Raw genomic sequence first — 21,392 nt, 5'->3', positions numbered from 1 at the left:
AGCCTCCTTGTGCTTGTTGCTGTCTCCCCAAAGCTCTGATCCCACCATGCCAAGCAGACGGGGACTCACCTCACGCCATCCTCCGCTGGGAGAAAAGCTGGTCCCAAACGATGTCCTCAGCCTTCTCCAAGGGCACGGCCCATCCACGCTGCAGCTGCTCCCAGGCACTTCCCAATCCCAACTGGACCTTACATAGAACGCTTCCTCTAGAAAAACAAACAACAAACTGTTGAAAAGAGATTAGAGACAAGGGGAAACAAGAAAAAAACTCTTATCTCTGTCAGAGGTCTGAGGAAGGCCCAACCCCTACATGCTAGGGAAAATCCCACCCATGGGGGAGAGAAGGCCACACTTTCTCTCTTCCCTCCTGCACTGCCCCCCAAAAAAACGGTGATCCCAAAGCAAACAAGGGCAGTGGAGCAGCCCAAGCCCTTCCTTGCCTGCAAAGCAAAGCAGCCCCTGCACAGGTTCTGGAGTCCCACCTCTGCTCCCGCCATGGGGGTTTCTCTGTGCCGGGCTGGCTGCCCCAGCCCCAGCCCCAGCCTCAGCCCAGGCCATGCTGGGTGCTGGGGGCTGTTGGCAGGGCCAGGAGCCAACTCCCATCTTGTATCCACCCCAGCCCACGCCCCCAGCCCTGCCAAAAAGCAGCTGGGCAGCGACTGAAGTTGCATCTGCCCCAGCAAAGGGAGAAACTTTTGTTCCCAGCCAGTCTGAGCAATGCTCAAATCTGGGAGCATTTCCCCGGCTGTGGACTCATCTGCGAATTCGCTGTGGAGCCAGGCTTTGAAGACGGTGCCACAGGTCCATCATCTTCAGCTGCCAGTGGCCAGGTTGAGGAAGAGGTTGTCATCCTTGATGTTGTTGTCGCTGTCTCCAGCAGCAGCAGCAGCCCCACCTGGTACAGCTTCTCCAAGGACTCCTTCTCCTTCCCTGGGGGTCAGACCAGGCTGTCAGGGTTCTGCCCAGGGCCCCAGCTGTCAGGGAAGCAGGACACGCAAAACCAGCTCGGATGGCAGCCACCAGTGCTGGGCAGAGCAGCTCAGCTCCAGCACAAGGCTGCGTGTTCCCACCCAACAATCCCAGGGCATTGATACAGGCAGGGAAAAAAGTCTGGGTTTCCTTGCTTCTGATTGCCAGGGCATGTGTGGAGCTGTAACTTACCAGGGCCCTGGAGCAAAGTGTGCATGTGGCTCTCTCCCTTTTTCTATGGCAGGTGAATATCCTGTATCCAAGGATCACAGAACAGGTCTTCTAATGAAGGTCTGTCCAAGAAGTGCATGGATAAACACCACCTGATAAGATCTTGGCACTCTGGGCAGAGAAACCAGAAACCACCGGTCAGCTAGAGAAGGCTCCTGTCTGCTTTGCCCCACTCTTCCCATGCCCAGGCCATGCTGCTTTTGTGCTCAGAGCTGTGCCTAAACTTTCCCATCAATTCCCTGTTGTGGAGGAGAGCAGGAGAGCAGGACATGTGCCACCTCCTCAGCGGCTGCCAGAGCGAGATGCTCACGAGCTGCTGCTGTCTCCCAGCACTGGTATTCCCCCGTGGCCAGAGATGAGGATCCACCTGGAGAGAGCCGCTGTGGCAGCGAGAGCTGATGGTCCCAGCTGATCTTCCGGCCCCTCCTGAAAGGGTGCTGCCCGCAGACCATCTGGTGCAGCAGGATGCCCAGGGACCAGATCGTTGCTGCCTCTCCGTTGTACCAGCCCAAGTGGGTCCATTCCGGGGGGCTGTATGACAGTGTTCCTGTGGAATACAGATGGAGTTCATCAGGGGGATGCTGCTGCTCCCAGAGCCTGGCCCCAGCATCCCTGGGCGTGCAGGGGCCGCCCCAGTGGCACACGGGGCGACTGCTGCACTCTCGCCAGCACCTGGGACATGTGTACAAACTCAGGGCTGGACAAGAAGCCACTGGTGTTGGAAGAGGGCAGCAGAAGCCCCGGCAAAGCCTGACCATGACATGCAAAGCAAAAACCCACTCAGGGCTGGGGGAAAAATCATCTCCTTATCCTCCCTGCCTGCAGTGCCCTAAAAATATTATGAAGCCAAGGCAAACAAGGTGAGTGGAGCAGCCCAAGCCCTTCCTCTCGCCTGCACACCAAACTGGCTGGTGCACTGGTTCTGGCTCCCTCCTATGCTACCCCCACCCACGGGTGCTTTTGTCGGGCTGGCTGCTGCTGCTCCAACCCCAGCCCCAGGCAGAGTGGTGGGCAAAGGCTGCCAGCAGGGCTGGAAGATGCCTCCCCACCCAGCCCTGCTCAAAAGCAACTCAGGGGAAGGCTCAGTACCCTGACTGGCAGCAAAAGGGAGAATCCTCGCTGCCACACCCAGCTTGGCCTGTGAGATGTTGGGCCATGAGGTGGCGGGACCGGGCGCACACCCCTGCCCAGGCTCACCTGCAAAGTGAGTGTAGGCTGTGTCTTGCAGGTAGGTGCCACAGCCAAAGTCGATCAATTTTGCCTGGCCAGTGGCCAGGTCAACCAGGATGTTCTCTGGTTTGATGTCGCGGTGCAGGACCCCGCGGCTGGTGCAGTGCCGCACGGCCTCCAGCACCTGGCGGAACAGCTGCCGTGCCACCTCTTCAGAAAGGAACCTCCGTGCCCGAATGAAATGCAGGAGGTCCTGAGACCGCTCCGGCCGCTCCAGCACCATCACGATGTTGTTGGGGAGCTCAAGCCACTCGAGCAGCTGGACCACACCAGGGAAGCCAGTGGACACCTTGTCCAGCAGCACGATCTCCAGGGGTGCGCTGGTGCCGTCGGGCTGCGGGAGGACCACGGTGCCACCAGTGGGACTGATGTCCTGCCAGGGCTGGGGAACCCCTCAGCCAGCCCGGGATGCTCTGCGCCCTGCGCTGGCCCCACGCCCGCTCCCCATCGAGGGGTCCTGGTGGCTTCCCCCATGCCGGGCCTCGCCTCATCCCCGCCCGGCACGGCCCGGCTGTTCCCGCCGGCCCCGCTCACTCACCAGCTCGTCCCAGTGCCGGACGCGGTTCCGTGGCACCCTTTTGATGGCCACCTGCAAACCAAAGGCACCACCGGGTTCAGCTCGCCGCCCACCCTGCTGAGCCCCATCCTCCTGCTTCCTTCTCCTCCTTCCGCCTCCTCCTTCCTCCTCCTCCTTCTCTTCCTCCTCCTCCTCCTTCTCTTCCTCCTCCCTCCTCCTCCTCCTCTTCCTTCTCCTCCTCCTCCTCCTCCTTCTCTTCCTCCTCCCTCCTCCTCCTCCTCTTCCTCCTCCTCCTCCTCCTCCTCCTCCTCCATCCCCCTCCTCCTCCTCCTCCTCCTGCGCCCGCCGCCGGCCCCGCCGCTCACCGGGGCACCGTCCGAGAGCCGCGTGGCTGCGAAGACGCTGCCGAAGCCGCCGCGCCCCAGCAGCGAACCCACTCGGTAGCGCTGCTGCAGCGCCTCCTGCGCCTTCCCTGCGGGCGGGACGCGGCTGTCAGCGCTCGGCCCGGGGCCAGGAGCGGCCCCCGAGCGCCCCTCAACCGCCCCGGGCCGGCCATCCCCAGGCCTTCGGTCTCGGGAACGGGACACGGGAGGCTCGGGGCCGGCGGCCGCGCTGCTGAGCGGCGGAGCTCGGGCCGGGGAAGCCGCGGCGGAGGCGGCAGCGGCCGTGCCGCGTGTGTCCTCCGCGGGGCCCGGGAGGAGCCGGGGCCGGGGCCGGGGCCGGGGCCGGAGCCTGCGCCGGGGCCGGGGCCGGGGCCGGGCTCGGGCCAGGCGGAGCCAAAGGGCCCAGCCCCAGGCACTGATGCCCGCCCAGCAGCGCCACCGCCAGCACGCCCAGAGCCGGGCGGAGGCGAGACCGCGGCGGGGCGGGCGGGGACGGGGACGGGGCAGCCCCGCCCGGGGCCGGGGGCGGGCCGGGGGCATGGCCCGGCCCGGCATGGGGGAGAAGGAGGCGGGGAGAGGGGAGGGACAGCGGGTGAGGGACACCGAGAGGAAGGTGTCCCACAGCCGGAGAGAAAGAAGAGAAAGAGAAAGAAGAGAAAAACTGCTTTTGCTGCCGCTGCTGCCGCCGCTGCTGCCGCCGCCGCCGCTGCTGCCTCTGCAACTGAAGCACCGAGGCCGTTTGTCCGCGTGTCCGTTCCCCGCTCGCCCCACGGCCGAGCCCCGCGCGCCCCGGGGACAGCCCCTTCCTCTGTCCAAACACGGGAACTTTGCAGTGTTGAGCCCAGATCCAGAGTCCTGACTCCTGCACACTGGCAGAGAAATCCGCTCCGCTGTGTCGCTGCTGTGCATTGTCCTTGCTGAGGTTCAAACACTATTGGGGCACATTTCCTGGGTGTAGGATTCGTACCTGCTCCTCCAATTCTCTCCTGGGCTGTACTGGGGATGAACTGGGCTGTACTGGGAGAGATTTTAAGGGCACTGGGGCTGTACTGGGCTGTACTGGGGATGAACTGGGCTGTGCTGGGAAGGATTGGAGGGGCACGGGGGATGTACTGGGCTGTACTGGGGATGAACTGGGCTGTACTGGGAGAGACTGGAGGGGTTGAATGGGCTGTTCCCGCCTCTGCTGCCTCCCATTTGCTGAGGCTCCCGCCCATCACAGCCGCCAACCAATCAGCACCAGGGATTATGGCCTTGGGGGCGGTACCTGGAGCCTGCGCCATCTTTTCTTTTGCCTACAACTCCCGTCATGCTCTGCGGCCCCATAGAGCCCCTTTAAAGCCGGGACTACAACGCCCATCATGCCCCGCGCACCACAGACCCTCGGTATCCGCCCCCATCTGTCCCACAAGTGTCCCCCAGACCCTCCGGGATCCCCAAGTGCCCCTCAGCGCCCATTCAGGACCCCCAAAATTTTACTGGCAAAGTACAAAAGAACAAGAAACTTTGGAAAAGCATTTAATACAAAACCAATCCAGTTTAAATCACTTGTCATAGGAGTAACTTCATTCACTCAGCCCATTTAGTCTGGAAAGGTTTAAAGGCTTAAGTTGTTCAGGTACCCAAAAATGTTCCATATAAAGAGCATTAGAAGGAGAGGAAGGAGAGACAGAGGAAGGCAGAAGCTCCACAGTGTGGGAATCCAGGGCTTCCCTCTGGCTGCCCTGGCAGGTCTGGGACCCTGGCAGGGGTCAGGAGCCCCCCTGTACAGAGTCCCCAGAGACTCTGTCTCTGATCTCTGTCCATGGAAAAGAGTTTTCAATCCTACAGGATGAATTACCAGCTCTGAGTGTTTGATACGAGTAATAATTAAGTGTGACACGAGTGCAAAAGTAAAATTTTAGGTTTCTAGATTAGGGGTTCAGAGGGGACAAGATGGAGGAAATTGGGTGTGTCTTGTCCTTTTTCTCCTCCTTCATGCCCTCCATGTTTCACGGGAAAGGCCTCGCAGCGTTTTTCACAGACAGCGTCCGGACGTCCGTAATTCTTTGCTTTTTATTGTCTTGTCATTGTCCTAACTCTTCAATTTTTATTACTCTAACTGTTAATTTATTACTCTAATTATTAAACTTTATTCTTATTAAATTATTAAACTCAGGGATGCTGAGAGGGACAGGAGGGGCTTTGGTGCGTCCTGGGGAGGTGAGGAAGGGATGAAGAGGGAGGTTTCGGGGGATCCTGAGTGGGCTGGGAGCGACCAGGAGGGTGCTTGGAGGGGATTGGGTGTCTGTGAGAGTTTTTGGGGGGTCCTGACCCCTGTGGACCCCCCAGCCCGGGCACAGGGAGGGAATTTATTAATTACCAAACCACGGGGACAACAGACCCAGCCCAGGCACAGGGAGGGAATTTATTAATTACCGACCAAACCCACGGGGACAACAGACCTGAAACATAAACTTTAAGGCATTTAGAGATTTTGGGGAGCTAAGATTTTAGTTAGAAATAAGCCTTACTAAAGTTAATTAAAATAAGAATAATAAATGAGTAGGCCTTGATGAAGTTAGGAGTTAGTAGTTAACTAATAATTAATTGCTTGTCAGCACAATGTTTGGTTAGCTGGGTTTATAATGAAGAATATAGAAACTGATAAATAGCTTTTAGGAACATAAGACAATTGTGGCCTCCTCTGTTCTGAAACCAATTGAAGACAAGGAATGGGAGTTCTACCAAGAGTTCATTTGTCATACTCGCATTGAAAAGGTAGAAAGGTCAGAACGAGGAAGACTTCATTTACTTCTTCATTTTGGGACCCCTCCCCATAAAAGGGACCACCGACCCATTTCAAGGGACAAACCACGCATGCTGAATGGCTTTTGGAGTGATTAGCGTACGAAGCGGGGAATGGGATGTACCAAAATTATGAATATGCAATTGTATTTTGTATATTCAATACTTGTATGGATAAAAAGACTCTGTAATCACCTGGAAGGTGCGGTGTGTATTTGGGAGTGACCCCATACAGAATAAACATACACTTTCCAACTCTAAACTGTTAGAGAGTTTTTGTCCGTCACAGTTGGATATCGATACTAGATCAATATCCATATTTCTTTAATAAATCAGACCCAGCCCGGGCACAGGGAGGGAATTTATTAATTACCAAACCACGGGGACAACAGACCCAGCCCGGGCACAGGGAGGGAATTTATTACCAACCAAACCACGGCAGCACGAGGAGAAGGGAAAGAAATCCCTCCAACACCTTCCCCCCACCCAACGGGGATCACCCACAACAGGGTTATCCACCAGGGAGAGACGGGGACATCCGAGTTTAGACCAAAGCCAATTTTATTGTGTGTACCAGGTGTTTATACAGGGATTTACTTGTAGGGTGCTTATATAGGGCTCTGGTTTTGGTACAATTTCCCATTGGTTACACATTCCTCATGACATGACATCACCTGGTAACATTATTTTATCACAAAGTCTCACACCATGTTGCTCGGTCACTTCTTGCCCAGGGAGACTTCAACTGTGTCTGTGTCTCCCACAGTTTCTGCTCAGTCAGGCCTCAGATATCGGGCCCCTTTATCAGCTCCATTGCTTTACTCTGTTTTATTCCCCATACGGGGGCACCAGGGCTCTGCCCAACGGGGGTCACTGGGGATCATCCAGCCCGGATCCTCCCATGGGGGATGGAGCTGGAGCAGCGCACCAAGCTCTTCCCTCACTCTCTTCCCTCACTCCAAGCTCTTCCCTCACTCTCTGCCCTCACTCCAAGCTCTTCCCTCACTCTCTTCCCTCACTCCAAGCTCTTCCCTCACTCGGGGCACTCACAGGGCTTCCCTTAGTGGTGCCTCCGTTGGTGCTGGGTCAAGTTTGAGCTCCTGGAGAAGCTCTTCCCACACTCCCCACACTTGTAGGGCCTCTCCCCGGTGTGAATGCGCCGGTGCACGGTGAGGCTGGAGTTTTGGTTGAAGCCCTTCCCGCAGTCGGGGCAGCGGAAGGGCCTCTCCTCTGTGTGAATCCGCTCATGTAGGAGGAGATTGGAGCTGGTCTGAAACCTCTTCCCACACTGGGGACACTCGTAGGGCCTCTCCCCGGTGTGGATGCGCTGGTGTGTTCTCAGACCTGAGCTCCGCCCAAAGCTCTTCCCACATTCCAAGCACTCATAGGGCCGTTCCCCAGTGTGGATCACCTGGTGTGCCATCAGGCCAGACTTGTGTCTGAAACCCTTCCCACACTTCCCACACTCGTAGGGCCTCTCCCCGGTGTGGATGCGCTGGTGTGTTCTCAGACCTGAGCTCCGCCCAAAGCTCTTCCCACATTCCAAGCACTCATAGGGCCGTTCCCCAGTGTGGATAACCTGGTGCTGGATCAGGCCAGACATGTGTCTGAAACGCTTCCCACACCTCCCACACTCGTAGGGCCTCTCCCCGGTGTGGATGCGCCGGTGCACGGTGAGGCTGGAGTTGTGCTTGAAGCCCTCCCCGCAGTCGGGGCAGCGGAAGGGCCTCTCCTCTGTGTGAATCCGCTCATGTCTGAGGAGATGGAAGCTGGTCTGAAACCTCTTCCCACACTCCCCACACTCGTAGGGCCTCTCCCCAGTGTGGATCCTCTGGTGCACAATCAGGCTAAATCTCCGACTGAAACCCTTCCCACATTCCAAGCACTTGTGGGGCTTCTCCCTGCCATGAGGCTTCTCCACCAGCTCTGAGCTCCGGCTGGATCTCCGCCCGCCTTCCTGGCTCAGGGGGGCTCTTTCCTCCCCGCAGCTCCCTGGGCTGGGTTTGCAGCTCCTCCTCCTGCAGCATCTCCGGGGCTTTTCCTCCTCCTCCATCCAGATACGCCCAGGGAATGAAAAATCCTGGTTTGGGGAAAAAAAACAAGAGGAGAGTACCTTGGACTGGAAGTTCCTCCTTGCTCCAGTTTATCTCAGGAAGTCATTGGGAATCTTATGTCTGTAAGAACCTCCAAAACACCAAGATTCAGCCCAAAAATCCCACAAACTGAGAGATACAGATCAAAAACTCCCCAAACATCACAACTCAGCAAAAACCTCCTCCAAAACATAAAGATTCAGCTGCCACATAAAACCAAAGCACCTTTGGAAGCTGGCGATAGAAACTAAGATGCCATGGGTACGGCTTTTGCCATTGGCTTGGGCAAGAAGAAGAGCCAGACCCAGGGCAGATATTCAATTATTCCCCCTTGCAATTGATCTCGGGAATTCCTTACCCTGGGAATTCTCCACCTAGTGCAGGGTGGAGATAAGGGATGCACATTTAAAGCAGTCTGTGGCCAGAATCCTGTCTCTGGTGCCATCTCTCCCCCAGGAAGCTGTGCTGGCACAGAGCCTGCCTTGGCACTTTGCTGTTGCCAACATCCCAGCAGGACATCGGCCCACACATCCTCTGCTGAAATCCTCGGCCTGGCCACCCTCCTTTGGCAGCTCCAGCCACCGGGGACAGCCCTTGCTGCCACTGCTGCAGCTTCAGCGCTCTCTGGGCCTGCCCTGCCACAGCTGCTGGGCAAGAGCACGGCACAATTCCACTCTGGCTCTCACTTACACTCACACACTGCCCTGCCTGCCATGGCATTGATGGAAAATACACCAGCTCATAGACTTTAACATTGTTAACCTTTGATTTCTCTACTCAGGCTTGCTTTGCCTTGGCCTTGGGGAAAGAAATGTTAAAGGTTTTGTTAAGGGATGTTACACCACTCAATGGAGATGAGTTTAACATCTCAACACACTGGGAATGGCCCAAAAGATACCCACAAAGATAACGCCCAGCAGCAACACACCAACCCCAGCAGCAAACAGCAACCAACACCTACCCCAGACACTGCCAGGGCTGCAGACACCTGGTCTGCAAAAGGCTGAGAAGGAAATCCAGCACTTCCCACCTCATTAACAGCAGAAGCAAAGAAATCCGGGTCCAAGAGGAAACCAAATACTAAAAACTGCACAACTTGAAACTTTGGAACATTAAACCAGTGGATTTAGACTGGTTCTGACTTTATCAAGTTTGGGAAAAATTTAGTAAAAGCCACGGAGCTTTTACTCCGATAGTATTTTATTTATTATATACTCCAATATATTTTACTGATACTTTACGTGTCATGGAACGATTTTCTCTGCACACCCGGGCTATGTGGGGATGGAATGATTTCTGTTGCACATCCTGTCCAGAACCAAGGAATGCCTTGACTCTAACAATAAACATATTGTTGTAGTTTTTCTTTTTCCTGCAGTTTCAGCGCTAAGTTTAGAGCATTACAGTATTTTTAAATTACTCCTACTTCTATATTGCTGGTTAGGTTTGGGTCAGGGATGAGAGAATAAGTTTTTACTTAGAGGAGAAGGAGAAAAAATTTAATTGACTTGGAAAATTTTTGTGTATGTTTGTGCGTGGCTCTTAGAGATAGAAAAATTTTGGTCTGGGTTTTTCGACGTTCACCTTAAGGCAACATTTTGTGAAACTAGAAGATATTTGAAGGTGACCCTTTAACTCATAAATAGAAGATTTGAAGGAAAAAAAATAAATAAAAGATTTGAAAGAAAAAAAAAAGAAAAAGCAGCAGGTTGGGGGGCGGGGAACATGTGAGGCTGCTGAAGCTGCTCTGGAAGAGAAGCTGCATTCCAGGCACCCTGGAGGAGCTTTAGAAATGCAAATTAACACTGCTGGGGCAGAGTGGGGACAATGTACCTGGCTCTTCTTGCCTGGGGCAGGAATTGGCTGATTCCCTCTGCCCCTCACCCCAAGCTCTGCCTGCTTGCACAGATGGAATCTGCACGGCTGAAGGCAGAGCCCATGGTGAGGATCTGACTCTGAAACAGAAATGGCTGAGGCTGCAAAGGGAAACAGCAAATGGAGAATGTTGTGAAAACTTCACTAAAATAAGGGGGGGGATCATCCCCCTGCCCACTCCAACATCTGCTGTCACTGTCTGGGCTGTACAGGGTGTATCAGAGCTCTGGGGCTTTTGCTAGAACAAGTCCAGGGAAATTAGTTGGAATTCAAGTACTTGTTGATGTAATTAGAAAAATGCAGCCCCGGCTGCAGGGAGCACCCAAAAATGGGGAAAAGATGAAGGGCCACCAGAAAAAATTCTACAACACCATGGACCAGTCCCTGGGAACCCAAACCAATTCATATCAGGAAGCAGAGAACCCATTTATCATTTCAATGGCATCATTAGATTACAAGCTGTCCTCGGAATAAGAACCAACCAGACAGCTCCAGCTCCTGACCTTCCTGCTGACCAAGCCACTGAAAGAGGAACACAACATTTCACCAGGGGATGAGATCAGATTATCTATGAGCAGAAAAAAAGGAAGTTTGTGGAAAACTAAATGGCTCAAACTGCTGTGGGCAAAGAGATGACAAGGGAAAAGTGCTGAAAAAGATAACAAAGGAAATAGGAGAGCAGTTTATGTATTGGTCCAAACATGGAAAGGATGGGAATGGGACACGCTTTCGTGGCTCCCCGGCACACCAGGGGTTAAACAAATGCTGCTTCTCCTCTTCTGTGCTGCAGCAACTCTCATCTTTTTACCATGCTCCACACCTTGGCAGTGCAGCTCATCCAGCAGCTGAGCCAGGGGATGCAGGCGGCAGCCAGTCCTCCTGATCCACAAAGGGCCACAAAAGGACAGGGAATGAGGGCACCGAGAATAATCCCAAAACCAAAGAGGACCCGGGAAGAACAAAACAGAGTCAAGGAGTGAATCTGCCTGGAGATAGGGCCAGGGACCTGTAGATAAGGAAGTAACGGGGGAAACCATCGGTTCCAATAAATGTCACAAACTGAGCCACACAATTTCTCAAAGTCCCGCTACATTCCTGAACTTCGAGGAGAAGAACAAAGGCTTAACAGAGCCATGAATATCGGCTGGTATACAAAAGGAGGGTGCATATTAACGAGGACAGGCAGCAGGCGCATCGGGAAGTCTGAACCTTCCAAGGACCTCAGCCCGTGGGCAAAGGCACAGGGAGATGCGGCCGGGAAAATGAGGATAAAAAGGAGGCTGCGGACTACAACCATGGCAGAGAGCGCACGGCAAATGCCCCACGGCCTCTCCCCCTGCTCGGCAATAAAGTCACTTTTACAGGACTCCTCGCTCTCCTCCGGCCACAGAAACCTCCGGCGACGGGAATTTCCCCGCACGCTCCCGGCCGCGGGGCAGCCCCCTCGGTGCTACCCACAGCAGCCGGGCCGAGCCAGCGCTGCTCCGGCAGCGGCTCCTGCCCAGGCCCCGGCGGGAAGGAGACCGCGGGCAGCCGCTCCCGCCGCGCCCTCAGCCCGGGGCCAGCACGGGCCGGACACGGCACCACCGACCCGCCGCAGCCCCCTGCCGCCCCCTCCGCCCGCAGCCAGCCCCGAGCCCCCGCAGAACCCAGCGCGGCTCCCACCTGCGCCGGGGCCGCCTCCGAGCTCCGCCGACGCCGCCTCACCGCGCTCCGGCCGCTGCCGCCGCTCCCGGGCCCGCACAGACGCTCCCGGCGCCAATGGCGCCGCTGCCCGCCCACGGCCGCCCTCAGCCCGCCGCCGGGGCCGTGCTGCGCCCCGCTCCCACCAATCAGCGCGCCGCAACCGCGACTGACGGCACCAGCGGCCAATGGCAGCGAGCTGGGGGCGGGCTCTGCGCACGGCCCAGACTCGCCCCGCGCTCTCAGGGCCCCCCGCGCTGCGTGAGGGCAAAGCCGGAGATGAGCAACAGCCCCGGGACGGGCCCGGGCCCGAGGCGGGATTGAGCTGCCCACACAAACAAACTTCTCCGCACCTCCCGCCACGGCTTTCCCGGCCCTGCGCCTTCCGTGCCTCCGGCTCTGCGGGAAGCCCGGGAGCCTCCCTTCTCCTGCCCCTCATTAGTGCATCGGTGCTTCGCTTTGATTTCCCCCAAAAAGGGAAACCTGCCCAAAGCCCTGTGGGCGAGCGGGGGAGGGGAGAGATTTCTGGCAGAAAACTCCAAAGACTCAGAGCAGGATGAGGAGAAGTCAGTGCAGAGCCTTAAATGCAGCTTTCCCCATGCCTCCCTGCTCCCAGCTGCACCTCCTCCCCCGGCAGGGCAGGAGACAGGGAATGGGGCCGTGCTCAGCTCATCCCCCGCGGCTTCTCCCTCTGCTCAGGGACAGGAGTCGTTCCCTGCTGCACCCTGCGCTCTCTCCCAGCCGAGACTTCTCCAGGAACTTCTCCGAGCCGAGTCCATCCCCTGGGGCACAGCCCCCTCCAAGTGCTGCAGCGTGGGTCACTGTGCCACGGGCTCGGTCCTGCCAGGCCAGGCTGCTCCAGCGGGGCCCCTCTGCCCACGGGGTCACAGCTCCTCTCAGGCATCCCCGAGCTCCAGCCTGGCTCCTCCAGGGGCTGCAGGGGGATCTCTGCATCCCCACGGACCCGCAGGGGGATCTCTGCATCCCCACGGACCCGCAGGGGCATCTCTGCATCCCCACGGACCTGCAGGGGGATCTCTGCATCCCCATGGAGCTGCAGGGCGATCTCTGCATCCCCACGGACCTGCAGGGGGAATCTCTGCAGCCCCACTGTAATATATGTTATGGAATAATTCGTGCTTATATAAAATATACATCAAGTCAGTTGTGCTTGTACAGAAAGATTCTTAAAGATTTAAATGACCAGAAGCCACAGCCGGGGCTGCAGAAACCACAGATGACAGAGGAAGAAAGACCTCATTTACAAATGAAAAAACATGGCTCTGTGCAGAGATCGGCCCTTTCCGGGGATAATCCAGGAGACACCCAACTTTAAAAACACATATTATATGGCTCGTTGCGGATAGTTACTATATGTATTATGTTAGCTTTATTAGTAGTACTGTATTAACATTTTAATAGTATGGTAAATTTAGTTTTGTGGTTAAAATGAAGCTTTAGTAGTTAAAAGAGAAACTATGTATGTGGTTGGTTTTTTTTTTTTGGTTTTTTTTTAAGGAATGAAATACTCACTTTGACGTAACCATCACAGAACACCTAAATCTTCCGGAGAAGAGGAATTTATGGTTTTCTTGTCAGAAGAAGCTAATTTCTTCAGGCCTTGCTCAGACTCGAAGATGCCATGGGGAATAAAGGAAACAATTGACATAGATTGTTTCTTTTTTTAAATAGAATGTATGCATAACCATGAAGTATATATGAATATGCAAGAGTGTAGTTTTAAGGGTGATTCCTTAGTTCACAAGGTATGCTTAGTTCAAAAGGTTGTGGCTTAAGTGCCCGAGAGCATTTGGACATCCGTAATTCTTTGCTTTTTATTGTCTTGTAATTGTCCTAGCTCTAAATTTTTATTACTCTAATTGTATTACTATTTTAATAACCATGTTATTATTATTTACATTTTAAAAGTCAAGTGATTGGCGTTTTTCACAATTATGGTCACAAAGGACGGTTTCTAACACCTCTCTGCCGGGCCTTGGGAGAGTCAGGATGAGGAAGAGGGTCCTGCCCTATTTAGGCAGCCTCGCTCTGTTCCCCTGGTGTGAGACCGACAGATGGAGGTTATGATCTGATGGACAGCATGGACATAGCAATGGACATTATGATCTGACGGACATCTGATGGACATAGTAAAAGGTATCTTGTTGTGAGAGTGAGTGAAAAATAAAAGTGAGTAAATGTAGATGAATGGAAGTATATGTAATGTAGATTGTTTATTTTGAGCTTTACTTTATCTCCTTGGAGGGAGGTGGATTGTGATGAATGGTATTGTGAGAGAAAGGACTTTTTGTGTAGTTGAAAGAAGGTGGTATTCAGGTTGTTAGAGAAAGTGGGAAACAGAGGCAGAGGACCATTATATAAGATCTTGGGAAAAGAAATTTTTTAAAAAGGGACAGAAATCCAGTAAGGAGAATGCATGAAAGAAAAAAAGGAGTAAAAAATTATCAACGGAAATACCCCAAGATAGCCCTCTAGGAGTTATGTTAGTCAACTGGGAAAAAACCCCTTGTACCAGAAAAAAGGACAAGGTAAAGATGATACAATTTTGTACGCTCGAATGGCCAACAAAGGAAATAAAATCTGACCATCTTTATTTGCCTAGATATGGCTCTTTTGAAAGCTACATTTGTCTGGCTCTCAATGTATTTGTAAATTCAAATGAACCTTTTAATTCAGAAGAAAGAGAATATGTCACATGTTGGACAGGAGATTTTAGGAAAATAAAAATCTTTAAAGTATCAGAAACCTCCGAGAAAAAAAAAAAAAAAAAAAAAAGGGAAAGAAAAGGGAGGGGAGCACGAGGGAAAAAGAGAAAAAGAAAAGGAGTGGGATCGTTGACAGACTCTGCCCCTCCGTTCCCGTTCGCGCCCGCACCACTCGCGCCCGAGCCGCTTGTCCCGGGCCCCGCTCGCCGCCCGCTCCGGCCCCGCTGCCGTGCCCGGCGCGGGTTCGCTGCTCTCAGCGGCTGCTCCTGCCCCGGTTCCTGGCCCGGCTGTGAGCCCACTGCCCGCAGCGGCCGCTCTGCCGCTCCCCGCCCCGCCGCCCGCCGCAGCCCTCCCGGGCCCCGCTCCGCCGCCCGCAGCCTCTGGGCCCGGCCCCGTCCCGCTGCTCGCGGCTGCCCGGCCGGCCCCGGCCCCGGCCCGCCCGGCTGCTCCTGCCGGGCTCCCGCCGCTCCGCCCGGCCCGGCCTGGAGCGCTCCTCCCGCGGCTGATTTCTCTGCCCCGGCCCCGGCGGCTTTGCCCGTCCCGGCTGCGCTGGGCACCGCCGCTGCTGCTTTGCCGCTGCTGGGCACCACCGGCCCGGCCGCCCTTCACCGCGTGCGGGCCGAGCTCGCTCCCGGCTGGGACCCCCGGCACTGCCCCTCCTGTGGCGGTGCCGGCAGCACACCCTGCCCGTGCTCCGCCTTTGCAGGACCAGGGCTCGGCGCTGGGCCCTGCCCTCACCCCTTCCTGCCCGCAGCTCCGTTCCCGGGAACCGCAGCCCCGGCTCCGAGAAACTCTTTCTGTCCGGAGGACGCCCCTTCTAGGAACACGGGGAGTTCAGTTAGGAGGCAACATTCTCCTGACTCTTCCTCACAGCACGGGAGAAAGGCTATAGAAAGAGACTGGGATAAAGAAATGGATCTATTTCCACTAAGAGAGGCCCCGATGAGAGGGGGTGGAACTGGGTTTGTGAATGCTCCTTGGACTACTTCTGGGGTCAGGAATTTTAAAAAGGAAATCAAAGGGATTTTGGAGGATCCCATAAGCACTGCTGAAGAATGAGACTAATTTTTAAGTTTGAACATTTATACTTGGGAAGAAATGCAGTCGATAATAAAGATACTATTTTCTCTGGAAGAAAGGGAAATGATCAGAATTGCAGGCATAAAAGCCTGGAGTAAAGAAAATCCACAGGGCCCCCCCAGGGAGGAGAAAATGCCACTTGCACCTCCTGAGAGGGGTCAAAATTATGAGGAGGGGAGAAAACATATGAATGAGTATTATTATTTGATGGTTGGGGGAATAGGGGTAGCAGCATCTTGAGGGCAAAGTGCTGAGGGACTTTTGGGGCACAGCAGGGGAGGGGGGAGGCTCCGGCTGAGTGGTTGGACAGACTTGGGAGAAATAGGAGGCAGTGTTCCAGAGTGGATCCTGAGACTGATGTGAGAAAAACTTTGTTAAGGATTAACTTTGTGCTTGGCCAGATAATGGAAAAAATTGAAGATCGGCATGACAGATTATTAGATGATTTATTAAAGGAGGCTCAGAAAGTCTGTGCCAAAGCCAAACTAAAAGCAAGGATTGTGGCAGTCACCATGCAAGAAAACAATTGCAAGAAAGCAATAAAAAAATCCACAGGCACTATTCCTAGATATGATGGTGGTAGAGTCAGGGGAACAGGAAAGAATAAAATCTGCTGTCTCAGAGCCACCGAGTGGGCACCCGGCCCTTGGCCCTGTTATAGATACATATTATAATATTGGCCTTTTGCAAATATTCAATTGGATTTTATATGTGTGGTGTTACAATAACTTTGTTATATAGTTTTTATTTCTGTTGTTCATTCATTAAGCTCAAACATAGTAGTGCCATAGCTGATAGAAGCATGCTTGTGATAAAATGCCTGCTTGGATGGGATAACATCCAGTGAGCACAGCCTGAGGACACCTGTACAGATCTGCCAACCATCAGCACTCACCGTCTGAAGGCAGTGTGGGCCGGGGCCAAAACTGAAGATGATGATAGAAAAGGATCAAAACCACAACCAAGGAATACACATGGCCTAAAAAGGTGGAACTGAGAAGGAGCCATGATAAACAGTTCTTGGAATATGTAAATTAGCTTGGGAAAAAAGTTTTCTATGCATAAGGCACTATGAATATGCAACAGGCTGGTGTAAGGGAAAAGGTATTCAAGGGGTATCTCGGGAGATAACCGAGTGCTCTCGGCTCAGTGCCGAGATGCACCCGGCCCTAACAACCTTTGCTCTGTGGCCCTTGTCTCCTCTTGTCCTGCATTAAACTCTTTAAATTTTCACAGGGGAGTGAAGGTGTTTTTCACAGCCCCGAGCGGAGAGCTCTGCCCGGCGGCTCCCGGGAAAGGCGGCGGCGCTCGGCACGGCCCCGGCCCGCCCGGCCCGCGGGAATTCCCCGGCCCGGGACAAAATGCTGCCCCGAAGGAGCGCTCGGAACGCCCCTGCGGCTCCTCCCTGCCCCGCAGTGCCGCAGCTGCCCCGCTGTGGCAGGCGCGGCTCTGGAGCAGGGGGGCTCTGCGGGACCCCCGGGCTGTGCCCCCTCCCGGGCCGTGCCCGCCCCGGGGCTGATGCTCGGCCCGGGCTCTCTCGCTGTCCCGGCCCCGCAGGGTCCCGCCGTGAGCGGCACCGCCCGCCCGGCGCCGCAGGGCCCGAGCCCTGCCCGGCCAAGGCTCCGTGTCCATGGCCGGGCCCTGCCGGGGCTGCGGCCCCTGCCCGGCCCGGCACAGCCCGCAGCGCCCGGCGCAGCTCCCTCCGGCCGGGCACTGCGGCTGCCGGCGAGGCGGAATGTTCAGCGCACGGCATCTCTGCCAGCTCTGCTCACATGGGCAAAACCAGCTGCTGCTGAGGCCATCCGAGCTCCCACCGAAGCCTTCCACCCAAAATGCTGCCTTCAGCTCCCACACACCGCTAAGGAATCCAAGAGCAAACTGAAAGCTGATTAGAGAATCTTGCACAATCACATCCAAGAACATTTTGGTATAAAATCACAAAAATTAACAGAAGCTGAGAAAGTCAACAATGTTAGAAAACAAGCTTCCAATAATGGGACTCAAAGAGCTAAGGGCATGCCTTTGAGTGGAATGAGCCCTCTCTTTTTGACATGTGAGCAATGCCATGCAATTTCCCAAACCAGGGAAATAGGGAGGCCTGGCAGCAGCAGCTTCACACACAGCAATGACACAGAACAGGGCAGGGCAAGAGGCTGACAAAACTCTAACTGCTACTTGCAATGAAGTACCTTTGTTTCCAGTTCTAATCTAGCCACTATTAATATAGAGTCCAAAAGACTAAAAATACTAGTATTAATAATAACTGTACCATTATTAGCAAAAAAAGGAAATAATAGAAATAATAAGAATTAATAGTGGTAATAAAAACCCTACCATACTTATAGCAGGTTTGCATGGACAGGTTTTGGTAAGAGAGGGGCTCTAGGAGCACCTTCTGTGAGAGCAGCTGCTCCTCCATGTCCCACAGAGTCAATTCCAGCCGGCAGGGCAGGGCAGGGCAGGGCAGGGCAGGAGGGGCAGGGCAGGAGGGGCAGGAGCTGCTCCAGCTGCTGGAGCTGATTGCCCTGAGATTCCCTGGGCAGTCCCTGGTGAGGCAGCTGGGCCCTGCAGCCCATGGAGGGCACGGAGGGCAGAGATGCACCTGCAGCGCCTGCAGGAGCCCGTGCCGGAGCAGGGGGATGCTTGAGCGGAGGCTGCAGCCCCGTGAGAAACCTGTGCTGGAGCAGGGAGCTGGCAGGGACCTGCAAACCCCTGGAGAGGAGCCCAGGCTGGAGCAGGGCCCTGCCAGGACCTGTGAGCCCATGGAAGAGCGAGCCACGCTGCAGCAGTTTGTGGAGAACTGCTGTCCGTGGGATGAACTCACCGTGGAGATGTTCATGGAGAAGTGTCTCCAGGAGGGACCCCTGGCCCAGCAGGGAACGACTCCTCTCCCCGAGCAGCAGGAGAAACAACAGGGGATGAACTGACCTGAGCCCCCATTCCCTGTCTCCCTGCACCTACTGGGGGGGAGGCAGAGCTGGGAAGGAGGGAGGGAAGGGCAGAAGGAGTTTTTAAAGCTTTGTTTTACTTCTCACTGTCCTGCCCTGATCCAGATAGCAATAAATTCCATTAATATCTCCAATTTTGAAAATGTTTTGCCCATGATGGCATTTGCTGAGTGATCTGTCCCAGTCCTTAGCTCAACCCATGAAGCCTTCATTCTGTTTTCTCTCTCCTGTCCATCTCTGGAGGGGAGTGAGAGAGCAGCTTTGGTGGGTGCCTGACATCCAGCCAGGGTGAACAGACAACACTTCCTATCCTTCATTCATTCTTTCTTCCCAGAGGTCACCGTGAAGGGGTTGAGTGGGGCTTTGATGGAGGGAGTGAAGGTGGTGGGGAGTGGTGGGGACAGGAGCCACAGGGATGTGGGACAGGCACCAGAGGGGCCTGGGCAGATGTCAGGGGGCAAAGCCTGTCCCCCTGGCCCAGCAGCAGGGGACAGGGGGCACGGCCTGTCCCCGTGGCCCAGCAACAGGGGACAGGGGGCACGGCCTGTCCCCCTGGCCCAGCAGCAGCCCCGTGCCCTGCCCAAGGTGCCCCAGAGGCAGGGGGAGACCCCAGTCCCGGGGCAGTGTTTCTGCCCCGTCCCCTGTCCAGCCCAGCCTGCCCCGTGTGCGCAGTGACCGCTGGCACGGGCTGCACTGGACACTGTGACCTGCTGGGGACACTGAGAGCTGCCCCGCTGTGACACTGCCCGTGGGATTTCACAGGCACCAAACAAACCCCAGCCAGCACCGCCCCTTGTCATGTCCCAGGCACCGGAGCACATCCCAGCCCCACTCCTGGTGATGTCCCAGGCACCAGGGCACATCCCAGCCCCACTCCTGGTGATGTCCCAGGTACCAGGGAACATCCCAGCCCCACTCCTGGTGATGTCCCAGGCACCAGGGCACATCCCAGCCCTGTTCCTGGTGATGTCCCAGGCACCAGGGCACATCCCAGCCCCGCTCCTGGTGATGTCCCAGGCACCAGAGCACATCCCAGCCCCGCTCCTGGTGATGTCCCAGGCACCAGGGCACATCCCAGCCCCACTCCTGGTGATGTCCCAGGCACCAGGGCACATCCCAGCCCCGCTCCTGGTGATGTCCCAGGCACCAGGGCACATCCCAGCCCCGCTCCTGGTGATGTCCCAGGCACCAGGGCACATCCCAGCCCCGCTCCTGGTGATGTCCCACGCCCTACGAGTGTCCCAGGTGTGGGAAGAGCTCATCACACAGCTCAGCCTTGACCCAAAACCAGCAGAGGCACCACGAAGGGCGGCCCTGCGAGTGCCCCAGTGTGGGAAGAGCTCCGTGCGCTGCTCCAGCTCCATCCCCCACGGGAGGATCTGTGCTGGATGATCCCCAGTGAGCCCCGGTGGGCAGACCCCCGGTGACCCGTGGTGCTGCTGATCCATGATGGGAAGACACCTGGCTGGGGGCTCCACATCCTCCTGGCCCCCCTGGCCTGGATTTTCTTTTCATTTCTCTTTGCTCTTTCAAAACTCTAAAAAGCAGGTAAAAATAAAGATGTTGAGCTAATACAAGGATGGGGACATGGGGGTGGTTCTTGCAGGGGATGTGGGGGATGCTGGGTTTGAGGGACTTGAGGGTTCCTGGGAGGGACCTGGGAGTTGCTCAGGGTTTTGGGCACCCCAGGCTGAGCGGCTCCAGTTGCACTGGGAGACCCTGGTGGAGGTTCTGGGCAGCTGGTCAAGGACCCCCTGCCCTGGAACTGTCCCCATGTGTCCCCATCCCATAGCCCGGTCCCCCTGCAGTGGCTGCCCCATTCCTTACTCCCCTTCCATAGTCCCCTTGCCCCTGCCTGTTCCCGTGTCCCCCCTATCCCGTTTCCATCCTGCTCCCATCCCAATCTGGACCCCATTCTCGATCCCTGTACCGTATTCCCTGTCCCTGTCCCCATTCCCAGTCCTATTCCCTGTCTCCATTCCTGGTCCCTGTCCCCATTTCCTGTCTCTGTCACAACTCCCAGTCCCTGTCTCCATTCCCATTCCCCATTCCCTGTCCCCATTCCCATTCCCTGTCCCCATTCCCAGTGAGACATTAATTTGGAAGAATTAAGAATTTTGGGAAGTTAAGATGATATTTAAATTAGATGTTGCTGACTTAGTGGAAGTAGATAAATGGGCTTTGTTCATAGTTAACAGTAGCTGGATCTTAGATAAGATATCCAGGATCTATTAACTCATTGCTTCTCAGCTTTATGTTTGGGTATCTGTGCTTATCATGAGAAACAGAATGTGACAAACAGATTTCAGGGACCCAAAACCAGTTGCAGACTTCCCCTACTTTAGGAATCCATTAAGGACAGGAAAACGGCAAGGATTCATTTGTCACGTGTGCATGGGAAAGGCAGAAACGTCAGAACGAGGAAGACTTATTTTACTTCTTCATTTTGGAGGCCCCTCCCCAAAATGGATCCCTGACTCATTTCAGGGAACAGAACTACACATGCTTAATCGCCTTTCTGCCAATTAGCATATGAAGCAGAGCAGAGGAAGTGACAGGGATGTGAATATGCATTCATATTTTGTGTATTCAAGACTTCTGTCAATAAAAAAGCTTTGTAACACCTGTGATTTTTGCAGTGTGCATTAGGGAATTATCCCAGGTACTGCCCGGCTGTCTCAATAAACATACACTTTCTAACTTTAAACTCTTAGAGAGTTTTTGTCCGTCTCGGTTGGATATCAATATTGGATCGATATTCATATTTTAGTAAATAATCGCTGCCCCACCAGACCAAAGAGATGTTCACCAGGGCCCTCCCTGTTTGTGGCCGTCCAGTGCCGAGCTGAGCAGGCAGCCAGTTGTGTTTG

At 55.0% G+C, this 21,392-nt stretch overlaps 1 protein-coding gene across 1 annotated transcript in view; it reads right to left on the bottom strand.

The window, feature by feature from the left end:
- LOC121468955 (uncharacterized) overlaps nucleotides 1-21,392 on the bottom strand; it is a 2,238,800-nt gene that overhangs the window by 1,008,660 nt on the left and 1,208,748 nt on the right. The window contains 1 exon segment of the mRNA XM_072920965.1: nucleotides 7,185-8,018. Within this exon segment, the coding sequence (XP_072777066.1) occupies nucleotides 7,185-8,018 (834 nt within the window).

This window comes from Taeniopygia guttata, chromosome 34 (genome assembly GCF_048771995.1).
Source record: "Taeniopygia guttata chromosome 34, bTaeGut7.mat, whole genome shotgun sequence".
In the NCBI taxonomy this organism is placed as follows: domain Eukaryota; kingdom Metazoa; phylum Chordata; class Aves; order Passeriformes; family Estrildidae; genus Taeniopygia; species Taeniopygia guttata.
Note: the sequence above shows the minus strand (reverse complement) of the source record. Positions and strands in the feature narration are given on the sequence as shown.